The 17,523-nt window shown below is 30.7% G+C and overlaps 3 protein-coding genes across 3 annotated transcripts; 2 read left to right on the top strand and 1 right to left on the bottom strand.

Moving 5' to 3' along the window:
- The first annotated feature begins 1,088 nt into the window (after positions 1–1,088).
- Positions 1,089–7,129, top strand: LOC131841202 (vesicular integral-membrane protein VIP36). The gene is made up of 6 exons (XM_059189476.1): positions 1,089–1,299; positions 1,387–1,502; positions 4,173–4,370; positions 4,909–5,071; positions 5,620–5,786; positions 6,484–7,129. The coding sequence occupies exons 1-6, from the start codon at positions 1,173–1,175 to the stop codon at positions 6,691–6,693; spliced, it is 981 nt and encodes a 326-aa protein (XP_059045459.1). The 5' UTR covers positions 1,089–1,172; the 3' UTR covers positions 6,694–7,129.
- Positions 7,130–7,219: 90 nt separating this feature from the next.
- On the bottom strand, positions 7,220–10,797 carry LOC131841201 (zinc finger protein 93-like). Its single transcript, XM_059189475.1, is given in 2 exon segments — positions 7,220–9,882; positions 9,884–10,797. Coding segments are annotated over 2 exon segments (1,332 nt in total). The 3' UTR covers positions 7,220–9,464.
- A 5,416-nt stretch (positions 10,798–16,213) lies between these two features.
- Positions 16,214–17,496, top strand: LOC131841216 (gastrula zinc finger protein XlCGF17.1-like). Its single transcript, XM_059189491.1, has one exon. It carries the CDS (start codon positions 16,329–16,331, stop codon positions 17,478–17,480), a length of 1,152 nt encoding a protein of 383 aa, XP_059045474.1. The 5' UTR covers positions 16,214–16,328; the 3' UTR covers positions 17,481–17,496.
- The last annotated feature ends 27 nt before the right edge of the window (positions 17,497–17,523 follow it).

Raw genomic sequence — 17,523 nt, 5'->3', positions numbered from 1 at the left:
CCATATAAATTAAAATCGCTATTACAAAATAAGGGTTGGTAGGGTGGTATAAGGGTGAAAATTTTAGGGTGATATTTTAATGCCACATTATATAAAACATATGTCCAAAAATAAAAAAAGTTAGGGGTAGTTGTCTACCCTTATCACTTAGGGGTATGAAAAATAAATAATAGCCGATTTTCAGGCCTACTGAATATGCATATAAAATTTCATAAAAATCGGTCAAGGCGTTTCGGAGGAGTATGGTAACTAGCATTGTGACACGAGAATTTTATATATAAGACTAGCAACCCGCCCCGGGTTCGCCCGGGTGTACATGTACATATATGTAAATCATCCTCTAGAATCACTCTATCTATTAAAAAAACAACTTCAAAATCCGTTGCGTAGTTTTAAAGTTTAAACATACATAGTATTACCACAGGACGGACAGAGAGCGACAGCAATTTGTTTTATACTATGTAATGATGATTATTAATATTGTATTTCAACCTATAAAGAAATTCAATATTAATAATAAATATATCATATTTGCTGATTTGACATTAAAATAAAAATTTCAAATTCGATTTGGCGTTTTCCTACCGTTTCGTTGATGTGCGCCATCTTTTACTATTTCTAGAAAACAGCAAATAGTCTCTTAGCATACTTTTCCTAAACATGATTGGAAGTGAAGGCACCATTTTAGTATTGTTAATTATTTATAGATGGCAGTACTACTTAAGAAATGCTCAACTTACTCTTCAGCATTATATTGGTATAAAAAAAATGTTGCCAAAATAAGTATTACTCCTATCCTACTTGTACATAATAATATGAATTCATACATATAAATACGGTACATACACCAAAAAATCATTTTTTTAAATATTACCATACGGGACTATATAAACATACATATTAATCAGAATGTATTAGCGGAATCCCAACCTACGGTGGTATGTTATATTAAAAAAGTAATATTTTATACTTCACTTAGCAACACTGCAAAGGAGATGGACGAATATGGAAAAAAAAAAAAAAATTAGCAACACTGCTCTGCACCTATCAAACTTTGAAATGTCAAAATTGTCAAATGTCATATAAAAATTTACTGTGTCAATTTGCCAAATCTGCCATGATTTAGCTTTTGTCTTGTTGTCGTGTTGTATAGCTCGTTTAAAATTACAAAAATGATAACCAGAAAGTTAAAATTAACGCTATATGTATTAATTCCTATATTTTACAATTCTGTGCTCGCAGAATGGAATACACGAGATTACATCAGAAGGGAGCATTCTCTCACGAAACCTTACCAAGGTTAGTTTCTGATCTTCATGTGACGTTGAACTTGGTATCACCTATGTGGAATTTATTCAAATAATACGACTTATTGTTTGATTACAGGGAGCGGTATGTCGGTGCCTTACTGGGATTTTTTAGGTAGTACAATAGTTACTTCAAATTACGTACGACTGACACCCGATCTTCAATCCAAATCCGGTGCTATATGGAATACAGCGGTAAGATTTTTTTACTCTACATTCTTATAAATGGAACTAAATTGGTGATAGAGCTACTATCAAAAATTTAGTTCGGTTAGACTCTTGTACTGCAGTTCCATCTTTGTTTCTGTATACAAACTTTCAATCCAAAGGTCTCTGATTAATCAGGGGCAAATACATATATTTACAACATCGGTTAAATAGTTTAAGCATAGAATTATTTCTTCATTACACTGGTTTCTTATTATTTTTTACAGACATTGGTTAATTGAAATTCTGTGTTCTAATAGAAACAACATTGACCTAATTGTCTTGATTTTGGAACTTTATTACTAAACAACTTCAGGTTTCACCACTGATTTGAATTGATTTGTTAAAGTTCTATAGGATTGCATTTTACTTCTGAAGACAAGAATAAAAGAAAAACAAAATTATTTTGTTTAATTGTTTTATTATAATTTTATTAATTTGAAGAACTATCATGTCCTATTAATATATATGTTTCAATATTTAGGTGAAACTAACTTTGTTATCTTTATTTCACAACAATAAAACTTCTTTGTTGTGTATAAATGTGAATATACATATCTATTAGCATACTGTGTTGACATGATGTGTGGTGATTATTTAGATGTTTATTTACATTCAAGTATACATTTTTATATTCAAATAGACATACTTATAATATTTTTTCAATATTAACATTTACAATGTCTCACCTTCTGAGGAACTTAGGGTTAATGATTTTCTCTCTTTCTGGTCTATACTTAATAATCAAGTAAGTTCTGAAATTCTGTCTATGAGTTATAATCTATGAGTTCTAAATTTGGTAATTATTTTTAATAGAAATAGTTCATTTCTATATATGTATCCCATAATGAACTTTGAACTTATATATTTACCCATACTGCAGGCTTATATTAAGGCAGTGACCTATTTGTCACATTCCATAGCTATACCCATCATTTATTTTGTTCTGTTCACTACAGACTATAAAAAAATTAAATCTAATAATAAACAATCCTCTAAAATAGCTAAAAAGGTTCATGGACACACAAAAATATAACTATAAAATTTTAAAAATTTACAAGCCAATTTACAGAAAACTTTTCTTTCCTTTTTAATTCTCTTATTAGTCAACTTGTCTCACTATAGACTATCGACTGCAATCCAGTTAAGTACTTTTCTTTAGATAACTAAGAAGTAGGTAATGAGGTTGGTTATATAAAAACATGATCAAGGTGATAATGACATTATTGAAATATCTATCCTTATTGTTATATCTTTAAAGTTCAATATAATATGCAATCTTTGCTTAGTAGAATGAGACAATGCAAATTACCTTCATGAATCGTTATATTTTATTAGCATATTTTTTAATAGTAATGTAGGAGTTTCAAGTATAAAATAGTCATGACATTGTCATAAAAAGCTATTAATACTTATGTTACTTATACTCTAATATAAATATATAGAAATAATAATTTTATGGTTTGATCTAAAAACTTGTCTTATTCTGTGACTATGTCCATATTACAGTTTAATTTGGAATTTTTCTAATTATTTAAGAGGAAATGCATGGAAGAAGCATTCTGATAGCTTGATAGTGGTTATTACAGCCTAATCCAGCAGCACAAAAAGCTTATACAGACCAAACCAGAAATTTAATTACAGTGGACCCCCAGTTATCCGACAAACATTTTGCAGGGCAGTGTCGGACTATCACATTTGTTGGATTATAGAGTGCTGCCTATAGTCCAGAATTTTTTACAAAAGAGTACCTTGTTATCTGACAAATTACAGATCCAGTGATGAGATTTTATGTTAAATATGTATGTACGTATTTGCACTCTGAAGTACTGATTTGTACATATATGTATGTATATGCACTCTGAAGTACTGATTTGTACTTCAGAGTGCAAATACGTACATACATATTTAACATAAAATCTTATCACTTCATTATGTATGTCAACAACTAAAAGTTTCGTTACAATTTGGGCAGTCTAAAATATTACATTTTTCTTCAATTGTCAGTGTTTTCTGCTTTCGCTTCTGAGCTGATATGTAATACACAATGAATAAACAGTAAACAATGAACACATGCTATACTACACTGTTATTTTCATCACATGTAAGTAGTCAAATTCAAACTAAGCAATCATAATTAAAACAATACCCTACGCGTCGAGTACAACAGTTGTGATGCGTACAAGTTCAATCTTGCATTAGGGAAGATTGTCAAAAAAATAATAAATAATAGACCATGTTGGAACAAATACAAGGGGGGCCGGATTACCGCGGGTCCACTGTATTAGAATGGCAAACAAGCAAACACCCACCTGGTGCAAACCACAGTCGGGTGACTGTGGTTTGTGGATATACATAAAGATCAATATGGACATCACATTATTAAATGACAACTGTAACACACCAATCTCTCATCTTTCTGGAGGACTACAATGACTATACCTCTTATTCTGGAATTACATTGTGATCATAGCTTAAAAGCAAGCTGACTGGCGGCTAAAGAAAGTCAGATCGAGGTACCCATGCAGAGGACTTTTTACAGTCTACCATATTATAAATCCTAGCCAGTAATATTACTGATTAAATTTATAATTATCATTGTTAAAAATCAATATTGTTGATTAAAAGTTTATAATTAACCCACATTAACATTTACAGCCATGTTATACCCGCAACTGGGAGCTCCAAGTGCAATTCAAAGTGCACGGAAAAGGGAAAGACTTATTTGGTGACGGGTTTGTTATATGGTATGTTCGAGACCGCATGCAACCTGGTCCCGTGTTTGGCAGTAAAGATTATTTCTACGGCCTGGCAATCGTACTCGACACTTACAGTAACCACAATGGTGCTCATAATGTAAGTAGTTTATTTCTTTTATACTTGTTTTTTTTCCATTTTCTGGCACCTGTCTGTGCGTAAAATGAGCATTAAATAGAAGCTAGCTATCATTTGTAATTTAGGTTATGCAACAGTGCCAAAGTCTGCCTTCTTTATAGCCAAGTGCAAACATTTACTACTAAATCAATTAAAACAATGGTACTATTTCTTTCTAGAATAATGTGTCTCATAAAATACGCATGTATAGTTAAAGCTTTATACACACTCGTATCTTTGCAACTGTTATACCAGATGGGATAGTTTGAGACATCTACTGTCAGTATTGTGGTGAACGGATTATATTTTTTATGTTATAACTCTAAGAGTGTTTTTAATTAAGAAATAAGAATAAATCAATTAACGCCAACAAGTTGTTTTTTTGTTCAAAGAAGGTTGGAATCAAGTACGCCGCATCTCGTGAATATGCTCTTATGAGCAGATTATATTATAGTTCCAAATTAATATTGTAAAGTTTTGTTTTTACAATATCATATAATTTTATGTTTAAATTTTTCAGCACCAACACCCATACATTTCGGCTATGGTGAACAATGGCACCATGCATTACGACCACGATCGAGACGGTACGCATACGCAGTTATCCGGCTGCGAAGCGAAGTTCCGTAACTACAATCATGATACGCACATCTCTATAGCGTACCGGGACGACACACTTACAGGTGAGGCTTTACACAAAACCAATAATTGCCTAAGAAGTCATAAACCCTTTGGTAAAACAGTCTTTCTAAAAAGCAAGAAATTACTCTAGTCTTGAATGTGATTGTAAGTATAATTACCGCCACATGGCAGCCATCAGTCCTGAACATCATAGTCATATGTAGGACTATTTGCCGTATTGTGCCTCTCATTTGGGCTATTGTGCGTGCAAGTAAGGTTTGTTAGATTTTTATCAGTTCTAAAAAAAAGACTCGTCTCTGTAGACAAGTATTTTTTTATTTAAAACTTGAAATTTTAATTTTGTACACACTTAATGGACAATTTTAGATACAATTATGAATATAATAATGAAAATTGAATGTTTTCAGGTAAATAGTAATCTAAATCTACTTTCCTAATAGCACATATTGAACTTAAAATTGTCACTAAATACTTAATATAGGTAAGTATTTAGTGACAATTAATAGGTTTTAAAATAATCATTTACGAATTGAAAAGTAAACTATGGCTATTTTATATTTATCATTATATAACTAATTATCTTCCTCAGTTTCTGTTGACTTAGAAGGCAAGAACGCTTGGAAAGAATGCTTACGAGTGGAGAATGTATTGCTACCCACTGGTTATTACTTTGGGGCAACGGCAACCACTGGAGATCTCAGTGACAACCATGATATTATAGCTATCAAGATGTACGAACTCGACCTTTTGGACTCGGTGAGTTCTACTACTGATAGTTAAACATAATACAACAGTTACTTTTTTTTCAATATTAGTTTGAATATCATTACATAGTATAAAACTAAGTCACTGTCTGTCCATCCCTATGTATAAAATGTGTCCCTATCTTTAAAACTACGCAACGGATTTTGAAGCAGTTATTTTTAATTGATAGAGTGATTCTAGAGGAATGTTTATATATATAATACATGTACATCTGGGCGAGTAGCTAGTAAAAAATAAATTAGTTGCATCAACCAAATTTTGGTGTTGGTGAGACCAACACCAAAATGAATTCTATTATTACAAAAAAAAAAACAGATTATTCCTATAGTGTCATCCAAACCTATAGTTGGTACTATAATTTCTACTTTTTGAAATTGTTTTACAAAATAAAGTTTTATGGAAAAGGTATACTATGTAGAAATATAGTAATATTTATGAAACTGAATAATTTTGATCATGAATACTTCAAATTATGTTCTTGAATAATGTTGTTCAATTTTATGCGCTACACATGCTCTATTTTGTGGAAAAACAATAAGCAAACCTTATTGTTTCTCTCTTCATATAATTTTGATTGTATGGTTAAAGTTTAAACAAAGAGTATTATTTTATAATGGGTAATCTTATACTCGTGTATTCAGTTGATTTTAGAATAATAATATATAAATAAATTATTTTTTTTAATCAGCAAAAGGACGAAGACAGATCACAAATTATTCCATCAGCTGCATCATATGAAGCGCCACGAGAAAGAATAGAGGATGAAAAACCTGCAATGTCAGGCGTCAAAACCTTCCTGTACATGATGTTTATAGCCATCGTTATAATAGTTCTAGTAGTTTTGGGAATTATGTGGTATCAGAAGCGACAAGAACATTCTAGAAAGAGGTTATATTAAATCAATAGCAGAGTTAGGAACGTGAGTGAAAACTATGGGTGCAAGTCTATTATATAAACAATTACATCACCTCTCGGATGAAAACTGTCACAAGTCGAAACATACTTTATGTATTAGTTCCTATTTGTTTTAAAAAAAGGCTTTCTTGAAAATAAAAATAAAACAATGTTTTTGATGTAGACTTTTGAGAGTTTTGATCATTATGAGATATACGTTAAGAACAACAATCTAAGGAGGTATGCTCTCGTTTTATTGTTTAAAAATTCATGAAAATGTTTCTGAAGTTCCCATACATTGCTCATTCATTATAACTATTATACAGAAAATAAACTAGGTCAAGACAATATATGAAATTATTAATAATCTCAATTATTTCACCTGTTGACTGAACATTCCTAGTTTATTATAGTTTCGCTAACCTTTTGATATAATCTAACATATTATGCTTTGAGCACACCATTAGACTTATTATTTATTAATTGGTGGTTAATGAAAAGTGGTGTATGATTTAATTTTAGGAGATATTTAAAATACAATAAGTTAGAAGGAATATTGGAATGATTTTGGTTTTAAGGGTCTGTATCCCTTATTTCGTTTTATATTTTCATAATAATTAATTCTTAAGTAACATCAGTGTATGTAAATAATGATGATACGTAATTAATATTATTTAACGATTTATTGTGTTATTACTATTTATGTATCGTAGCGTATAGAGCCGAGACTACTAGAGTAGCCTTTTCTTTATGTATTAGAATACCTAGTTTACTATTCTGTATTTTCTACGTATGTCACGTATATAGTAAATAATCTTGATGTTTTTTATCTAAATATGTATAAAACCTAATAAGAATAAATAGAAATGCTGGTAATGAGTTTAGTTAAGGTTTATTATGCTCTTTGTATTGATAATTATTTATGACAGTTCTTTTATTTAAATACAAAGGTATTATTATATCTTTGAGAAATATATTCTAGTAATGTGATTAAGGGTTGTCGTAGTTTAGAAAAAAATGTCTTTAGATAATTGATCAAAACCCATATCAGATACAAATATAATTCGATTTTCCTGTAATATTTATATATATACCTTTTCATCATCAGGCAAGGCAATCCTTGCCTTTATCCCATTATTTAGATCCCTTTTATGGATTGTAATTATTTACGAACCTTTGGAGTAAGGGGGAATGGTATCTTTTATTTTCATTACGAATTCTTCAAACATTCGTTAAAAATATATAATAGTGGCGTGTGATATGTATGAAGGATTAGTTTTTTCCATATCGCCTTACCTTTCGGAAAGTTGTAAAGTGCCTATTTTATAGTATACTTACGTAATTAAAACCATCAATGCGAATTAATGTATATAATAGTTTTAGTAGACCAAAATCTGTTTATTTCGTCCTACCAACATATCCTAAGTTTTATATATATATTGTGTATTTAACTTTCCACATGTTACCTATGTTAAACAAACAAATGGGAAATACCAAGTGTATGTTGTATCATTTGTTATGATAATAATTTTAGATTTAGTTACACAAAAAAAATGTCATCATGCCAACTTCAACTGTAACTAAAATAATATATGGTGAGCATGACAAGTAAGCCAGTTGATTAACCGAGTTTGCAGATTATTTTAATAATCAAAATTGCAACATACTACGTAATATTTAAAAGTAGTCATATTGGGAATCTTTTGTAATGGGCTGTTTTTTATGAGATATTAATATATTGAGGCAATTTAAGGAAATTAAAATTCCACTAAATATTCATAATTATATTAATTAGAAGTACTTCTTTGTCAGTACATTACACAGTGAACCTATGAACGTGCTATGAATTTATATTTGCTAGAGTCAGTAGTTTTCATTGGAATATAAGTTGAAATATAATTTCGTCTTTTTTATGTAAATTGTATATTAAAAAGATTTGCATATGCAAGTACATACATATATAGCAATGCTAAAATTATACAAGTAACAATAATATCTTGTCTGTCTACGTCGCCATGCACAGTTTGTTCTGCTAGGTATGATTAACATTTATTTATGTTGTCTTCTAATACATGGATAACCAATGAGCTTCGACAATATCGACAATAAAGGTCAATAGAAGAGTTAATTTACATGAAACAAGACAGTAATTTCTCAGGAAAAGGTAGGTGATGACATCAATGTTTTTCTAATAGCGATGATTCCTAGTTCTGACGTATTCAAGCATGGTTTATCAAAATGTTCATTCAAATTGTACTAAACTGCAGTAATTTCAGTCTTGGCAACTATTATTTATGTATTTAAATTGCCTGAATATACCAATGTTCTAGTATAACTGAATGTTTTGTATGAGTGCTGTAGGCATTTAGTGTGTTAAAATTTTTAAATAAAATCATTTATAAAATTTGTTTTATTTAATGGTTCAGGTTATAAAAAAGATTAGTGGATGTTTTCTAAACAGAAACAAAATAATACAGATTAGATAAACAGTATGTGTCCTATACAAAACAATGAATAATGAAAAATCATTGTTTCTTCAAGTTTTACAAAAAGAATCAGGACCATCATATATAAATTCCTGAAGCAGTCAGTGATCTGAGGTCCAGTATGGTTTTTTTATTGTTAGGGTGTTTATATATACAATAATTTTAAAGGAAAAGTCATCATACTATAAAGTAAAGAAACATGTTATTGACAGCATTGTGGCAAACAACTGTGCCAGGGGACAGATTAAGCAATTTATTCAATTATTTAAAATTGTATTTTAAGATTTTACTATGTCTCCATGTTAGTATCAACTCGCAAGTATAAAGGCATGCCACATTTGCGTTTTTCCTGGTTATGTATTTTCTTTTGATGTGCAAACAATTGCTTCTTGGTTGCAAATGGTTTATTACAATCATCACATATATGGTCCTTGATGCCCAGATGGATATGTTTGAAATGTGTCTCTAAATATCGCTTAGTAACACATCCACGGCCACATAGTTCACATTTAAAAAGTTTCTTCCTATGTGTTAACATGTGTTTGTTTAAATTACTTCTATCTATTGATTTATATGGACATTGTGTACACTGAAACTTTTTTTCCCCTGTATGAATTCTCATGTGCATTTTTAATGTATAACTGAATCTTCCTCTATAAGGACATAAAATACATTTATATGGTAAACTATTGAAATGAATAACCCTGTCTTTTAAATGCTTCTTTTCTATAGAAAAATTTGCCACATATATCACACATATAAGAGTTCTGAAGTCGCTTCTGTGTATCATGTAATGCCTTGTGTTTTTGTAGATATGAATGTTCATATAAATTGCTACATACAGAACATGTAGCTTTCCCATTTTTGTGCTCCTTATATATTATGTTCTGGCTTGTAAAATTACATACACTGCAAAGATACTCCTTAATTTTTTTAACATCTTTTATTTTTTTTTCTTTACATGCATTTATATTGCTATGCTTTTTATCATTGGCACTTTCTTTGGAATTTTCAATTTTTTTACATTCCACCTCTTCATACTCACGGGTATGGTCATTTTCCACTTGTATTTCTTCATTCTTTATTATTTGCTTCTGTGCCTGTTGCTTTAAAAATTGGTCAGACTGCTGGGCAATTTTACGAAATAATATCGCATTTAACAAAGTAGCATAACATGTGCCACATAAATATTTGGGATAAATATCATCCACTCGTACATTTATATCACCAAATAAGTTCAATTCCTGCGAGATATTGTCTGTTCCTTTATTTCCATAAATTGGAATAACACCGTCTTTTAGACATACTCTGCAAATTTTTTTAACACTTTTCAGTTGGTTGGCTTCGGTTTTACCTATGAACTCTTTTTTATGATTACTAGAAGTTCGCGGTAGCGACTGAAAATTTTTTATAACCTTTTTTCTACTATTTATTTGTAATTTTTTATCAAGAGAATTATGTTTACTTATGCATACTTTAAAAAACCTTACCGTTCCAACCATTTTTATTAACTTTTTAACATAATACAGTAGTTGAAGTCCTCGAGGTCCTCCTTTGACTTTCAGATTATACAATTCTGGATATAAACTGTTTAAACAGAATATTTTGAGAATACGCCACATCTAAATAACAAAGGGGTTAGTGAAATAAGTTTGATTTTTTTTTTTTTTCCATATTCATCCATCTCCTTTTCAGTGATGGAACAGGCAAAGATCCTTAGACCGTACAGCCTAGTCAACATTTAAGCTTCTTCATATTTGAACAAGTGATGAGGCCAAGGGTCAATTCTTATGTATGTTTATTTATTATGTTTTCATTCGTGTCAATTTAAGTCTTATCCATAGTCCATATCCTTGTATCAATTATTTAAAGTTTTATCGATATCGAGGTAACGTATAAATATATAGGTATATATGTTTCAAAATTAGTTAGCATGTCTTGGATGTCGCGCGGGATTTTTTCCGGTTTCTTGTAAATGTTCAGTAAATTATCAATAAAGACCAAGCGTTGAATATTATAAGCGGAACATTCGAAAAATATGTGATTTAGGGTCTGACTGCTGTTATTGCACTCTTGACATGCATTTGAATCAATTATTTTCATTCGGCACAAATGACTATTGAATCTAGCGTGACCAAAACGAAGTCGTATAAGGAGTGTGTAAAATTTCCGGTTTTTATAAACTCTAGATTTAGTGAACCAGGGTGACGAATTAATATTTTTGTTAATGGAGTAAAACCAATTACCCTTAGTCTTTAGCGAAAGTTGCCACTGTTCAACCCATTTTTGACGAAAACTCTTGTAAACTATAGAAAGAATGTCGGAATAAGGTATGGCAACATCCTTGACAACGCCAATGTCATTGTTGGTGATAGTTCTTGCCAGGAAATCTGCGTTTTCATTGCCAAAAACACCAATATGTGATGGTGTCCATAATAAAATAATATCATAACACTCCAATGAAAGCTCATATAATAATTGCTTAATGCTATCTATGATATAATTGGTTTTATAATGTAGTTTGTTACTTTGAAGAGCAGTTAAAACACTCATACTGTCTGTGACAATTAACCATTTTTTGCAATTGCCCCTATCATCTTTTATATAACAAAGTGCATTTAAAATAGCCAAAGATTCTGCTGAAAAAATACTAAATTCTTTATGTATTCTAGTTCCATGACCGGTTCTGATACTTGGTAAGTATAGAGCAAAGGATGTTCTCGATTCGTTTTTAGAACCGTCTGTAAATATGGATTGATGAGTTGAAAATGTAGACAACTTGTTATAAACTTCTTGTTTGGTCCTTAACTCAGAGTCAATTACAATATTAATATTTGGAAATTTACTTTCAAATGGTCCATGGTAACAATTCCAAAATCTATTGCTTTTGTGAATTTTGTATTGCTGATCAATATTGATTGAGTCAGAGAAATCATGAAGTATATAGGGAACTGTTTTAGAATTAGAAAGGGGAAATAAAGAAGTAATATGTTTGAGCTTTTGTAAGAGTGGGTCTTCAGAAAAGGATAATAATTTTAGGATGAATCTTTGTTTTAAGTACCAGAATCTCAGGTTTAATGGTGGTATACAGCACTCTACTTGTAAGGAATTTATAGGGGTTGTTTTCATTGCACCAGTTATGTATCTTAAATTATTATTCTGAAGTACTTCAAGTTTATGAAGCTTGTTTTGGTCAGAACCAAAACATAGATAGTCATATTCAAAGTGGCTGCGAACCAAGGATTTGTACAGCATTAAAAGGATCTTAGGATCACATTTATATAGAGCTTTGATAATATTAAATGCTTTGGAAGCTTTACCTAGTAAATAATCAACATATTTGCTACAAAAAATAACACCTAAAAATCTAACTTCAGCAGTAATAGGTAGTTGTGAATTATTATATAATATTTTAATGTTTTTGTATGATTTATTAGTTTTAGAAAATATTACTACTTTAGATTTGTCAGGGCTTACATCTAAATTGAGGTATTTAAAGTAATCTGTTAATCTTAACAATGAGTTACTTATTTTTTCTGTTACTTTATTAATGTCTGGGCCTGAAAAGTATATAACAAGGTCATCTGCAAATTGAAGATTCCTGACATGTGGTCCTAAAATTAAATTAAGTTTGTGTATGTAGAGGATAAAGAGTAGTGGACTAAGTATTCCACCTTGACACACACCTTTATAAGAAAGACGAGGTCCTATTAACTGCTTGTTAACTTTAACAAAAACTTCTCTACCATTTAAAAAGTTATAGACCCAGTTTATAATTTTTCCAGGTATACCAATAGAAACAAGTTCCAGAGTAAGAATGTGATGATTGACATTATTAAATGCACCGATAATATCAAAGAATACCCCAATCAAAACTTCATTGCATTTAAGTGCTTTAAATATATCAATATGAAGATGAGCAACACTCTCAGAGGCAGATTTACCTCTACGAAAACCAAACTGGTTTGCTGGTAATAAACAATTACTCTCTATGTAGAATTCTAATCTTTGTTTTAATAATTGCTCAAATATTTTTCCCATGCAGGAGGTCAGGGTTATGGGTCTATAGGAATCTATTTCATTTGCATTTTTGTTTGGTTTTAAAATTGGAATAATACAATCTTTTTTCCAATCGGAAGGAATAACTGACTCTTTCCACAGTGCATTATAAATACATAGAACAATATTTTTAGATGTATAAGAGAGGTTTTTTAATAATTTATATGGTATGCCATCGAGACCAAATGCTGTATCTCTTCGGGTAGATATGGCTGCATTGAATTCAGAAAAAGTGAAGGGTTTATTTAAATAATTTAATTTGTTACTATTTTCATTAATGTGTGATTTAAATTGGGTCTCGACAGTGTCAGGAGTATATTTCTTAAGAAAATCTGAAATCCAGTTATTTTTATTTGAAATCTGACTATATACATAAGTTTTATTGAATTTTTTAACAGTATTCCAAATTTTCGAAATGGGTGTGGTGCGATTAAAATTTTCACAAAAATTATTCCAGCTAATTGATTGTTCTTTTTTAAGTATTAACTTTTTTTTTGGCTTGTAACCTTTTAAATGTAACATAATTTGCCTCTGATGGGTTCTTTTTAAAATTAACATATGCCTGTTTAGAGTTATCTACTGCAAGTGTACATTTTTCATTCCACCAAGGTAATGGAATCCTTTTATTTTTAAAAGGAATATCAGTTGTAGAGTTTATGGGTTTTGATTTTGATATACAACTTTTGTCTAGAGCTAAATTGAAAATATCAATTAATTTAGTATAACACTGCAGGGGTGAATTACTATAAGTGTAAAGTGTAAAATCTTGTAACAAACTATCTGTGGTCTTCTTATACTTGGTCCAATCTATAAGATTGTAATTATGAAATTTGGGATAATCTGAGGATTCTGGTAATCTAGTGCAATTGTTATTAATTACTATTTTTGTTATTACAGGTAAATGGTAGCTACCTAAGGGATCATTATGTACCATCCAATTTGAAGCAAGAGATAAGCAAGGGGATGCAATAGTAAGGTCAAGTGCATTACTCTGCCATCTGTGTGATCCTACTGTAGTCGGTGTACCATCATTTAAGATGACCAAGTTGTTACCATCAATACATTCAAGAATGTCACGACCACGAGCATTAATAGACGAGCAACCCCATGCTGTGTGATGAGCATTAAAATCACCAGCAACCAACATGGGTTCTGGAATACTATTAAGAAGATTACTGAATTTATTTTTGTTAAAACGTGGACTACAATTATTTGGGCTATAAAAACTAACAACTGATATTTCTGTGTTTTTATATTTTAATCGTACCGCAATATTCTGTAAGGAATCATCACTATATGTATCAATTTTACTGAATTCTATACTTTTATGAACTAAAATTGCAACGCCGTTATGGTCATTGCCTGACTCTAATCTAACAATGTTAAAGCCTTTAATATTTAATTTATAGTAGGCTTTTAGCCAGGTTTCTGATATCAGAGCAATATGAATATTGTTCTCCAATAGAAAATGTGTAAAGATTTGTTGATTACTTACTAAACTTTGTGCATTCCACTGGACTATTACTATATGGTCCATAAAGAAATAAAAAATTAAATAAAGAAAGATTAATCTGGGTTTTTTTTATTCTGTAATGTCTCTAGGAGAACTTGTTTTATATTTTCTGTACATATTGTTTTGTCATTGGTTCTATTCAATGTTATAATTTTAACAATTGATTCTAATAGGGTATTTAAAATTTGGTCAGAATTAAGTAGGGATATAAATTGTGCCGAAGGTGAAGTTTTGGTACTGCCTAATTGAGGAAATGATTTCTCTCTAACAATATCAGCATAACTTTGTACTTTATTTTTATTCTCCTCTATTTTCTTTTTCTTAATAGGACACTGTGATGAAATGGCTATATGATTACCATTGCAGTGACAACATTTGGCTTCGTTAATATTTGCCGAACAGTTTCTGAAATTATGATTATTTCCGCATACTGAGCATCTTTCAGCGTTCTTACAAAACTTAGCGATGTGACCATACCTTAAACATTTAAGACACTGCTTTACAGGAGGTATATAAGGCCTCACCACAAAGCGCCAGCTATTCAGGTCGACGGTGTCAGGAAGTACAGGACAGGAAAATGTGATGGAGACGGTTTTAGTTGGCTGCATTGTAAAGGTGTTATCATCACCTTTAATACGCCTCATGAATCTGCGTACACAAACAATATTTTTTGAGCTGGTTATATTAGAGTATATTTGTTCGTTCGATAGATGCGTAGGAACATGCTGAACTACTCCAGTTACTTCCGTGGCTGAAGCTGGTATACTTGCCTTTAATTTAAATCCGTCTAGAAATTTTTTATTAATTAAGGCTGCATTAGCTAAACCGGGGCGTTCAAAAATGACGCCGATCTTAAATTTATTCATCCTTAATAATTGCTTAACTCCTTTATTGTATTTTTTCAAATTAGTAGCTAAGGACATCATATCCCTATCACCGATTGGCTTATTACTATCTGTACTCTCCATAAATACAATGTATTCAAAGTTTCCACCATCCTCAGGATAGTACCGAACATAATCTGGTATTTGAAATGCCTTATACTTATCCACATCCTCAGGTGCGGATTCCGAGTCAGACCCTAGAAAATTAATATCATCGGATGTATCATCCGATATTTCCTCTTTCTTTTTTCGCTTCTTCCCGCTCCTCTTCGTCATCTTTACTGGTTTTGACTAAAAAAAACTCAATAAAATATAATTTTGCAAAACTAGCGCGAAAAAATACGTGTAGTCGCTTTGAAAGTTCCCGCGCTTTTTCGAAATAAGTTTGAATTAATTAAGCAAAATTTATATAACAACTTAAAAAAAGAAATAATAAACAGATAAAGCTTGACTGCAATTTTCCTATATATAATAAAGTACTCTGTGACTGCAATGTAAGCAATGGTTGTCAATTGCTGTCAAATGTATAAACTACAGAATTCGTACTCTACTTGTATCTGTCTATCATTTCTGTCAATCGTGTTTTGTAAATTTTACTTAAAAAACAAATAATTTGTTCATTAATTGCAAATTGCAATATTTAGGAAATCCAATTTATGAATTGAAATTACATAATTGTCGAGTGAAAATAAACGCAATGGTGGGTGCTTTACTATTAAAAATGCTACATTGCAAACGTAGGTGTCAAAATAAAAAGTTACATTTATATAAAAGAGAAAAAATCCTTACTCTCCCAGGACCATCTTGTGACAATATTGAAAATGAATGTACAAAAGTAGATGTCGAAGATACTACACAAAAAATCTGCAGAGTTTGTTTGAAAGAGGGTGACATTCCAATTTATGATAAAGAAGGAACAGGCGACTTATCGGAAGAATTAAACTTATTTGGTGGTTTAAATGTTCATGCAGATGATATTTATCCTAAATATTTATGCCAAAATTGTCATGCATTGTTGTTAGGTGCAATATTATTCAGAAAAACTGCTCAGCAGTCTGACAATTTGCTAAAGCGACCTGCACAGGAATCAATGCTAACAGACATTGATGAGATGTCTAATGATTTGGGGGAAGACAATACATATGAAGATGAAGAAGATAAATGTAATAAATCTAAAAGCTATCACTGCAAAAGATGTGATTTGGATTTTGAAAACTTTAATGAATACAGTGAGCATAGACTATCACAAGAACATGAAAACATGAGACATACATGTCCTATTTGTAAAAATACATATACAACATTGTACTACAAGAAGCACTTGGCATTGCACAAACTAGAGACAACTTATATGTGTGATATATGTGGAAAAATTTTCATTGTGCAAGGACAATTTACGAGACATAGGTTAACACATTTCTACAGTTTGCCATTTAAATGTGCTTTATGTCCCTACAAGGGACGATTTAGTGAATCACTTAAAATGCATATGAGATCTCACACAGGTGAAAAGCCATATCAATGTACACAATGTCCCTCAAGATTTGTGAACAAAAGTAATCTTAACAAACATATGTTAATACATAAAGGTGAACATGATTTTAAATGTAATTTGTGTGGCCGAGGATTTTACACAAAGCGGAATTTGGATTTGCATTTTAAAGTAGATCACACTGGTATCAAGGACCATGTGTGCAACATATGTGGTAAAGCCTTTGGATATAGAAAGCAAATGATGAAACATCAACTAAAAGTACATAAGAGAGAAAAACTGAGAAGTGGCAGGATGCCTCTTTATTTACAAGTTGAAAGTAAGCAAAAATGTGGAGAAATATTGACTGAAAGTTAAAATATAGGACCGAATTGACTAATTGTAGAGTAATTAATAATAA

Source organism: Achroia grisella, unplaced genomic scaffold, assembly GCF_030625045.1.
Source record: "Achroia grisella isolate CSIRO2021 unplaced genomic scaffold, CSIRO_AGI_Agris_v1 utg1575, whole genome shotgun sequence".
Taxonomy (NCBI): domain Eukaryota; kingdom Metazoa; phylum Arthropoda; class Insecta; order Lepidoptera; family Pyralidae; genus Achroia; species Achroia grisella.
The sequence above is the reverse complement of the archived record's forward strand: the minus strand, read 5'-3'. Positions and strand labels throughout refer to the sequence as shown.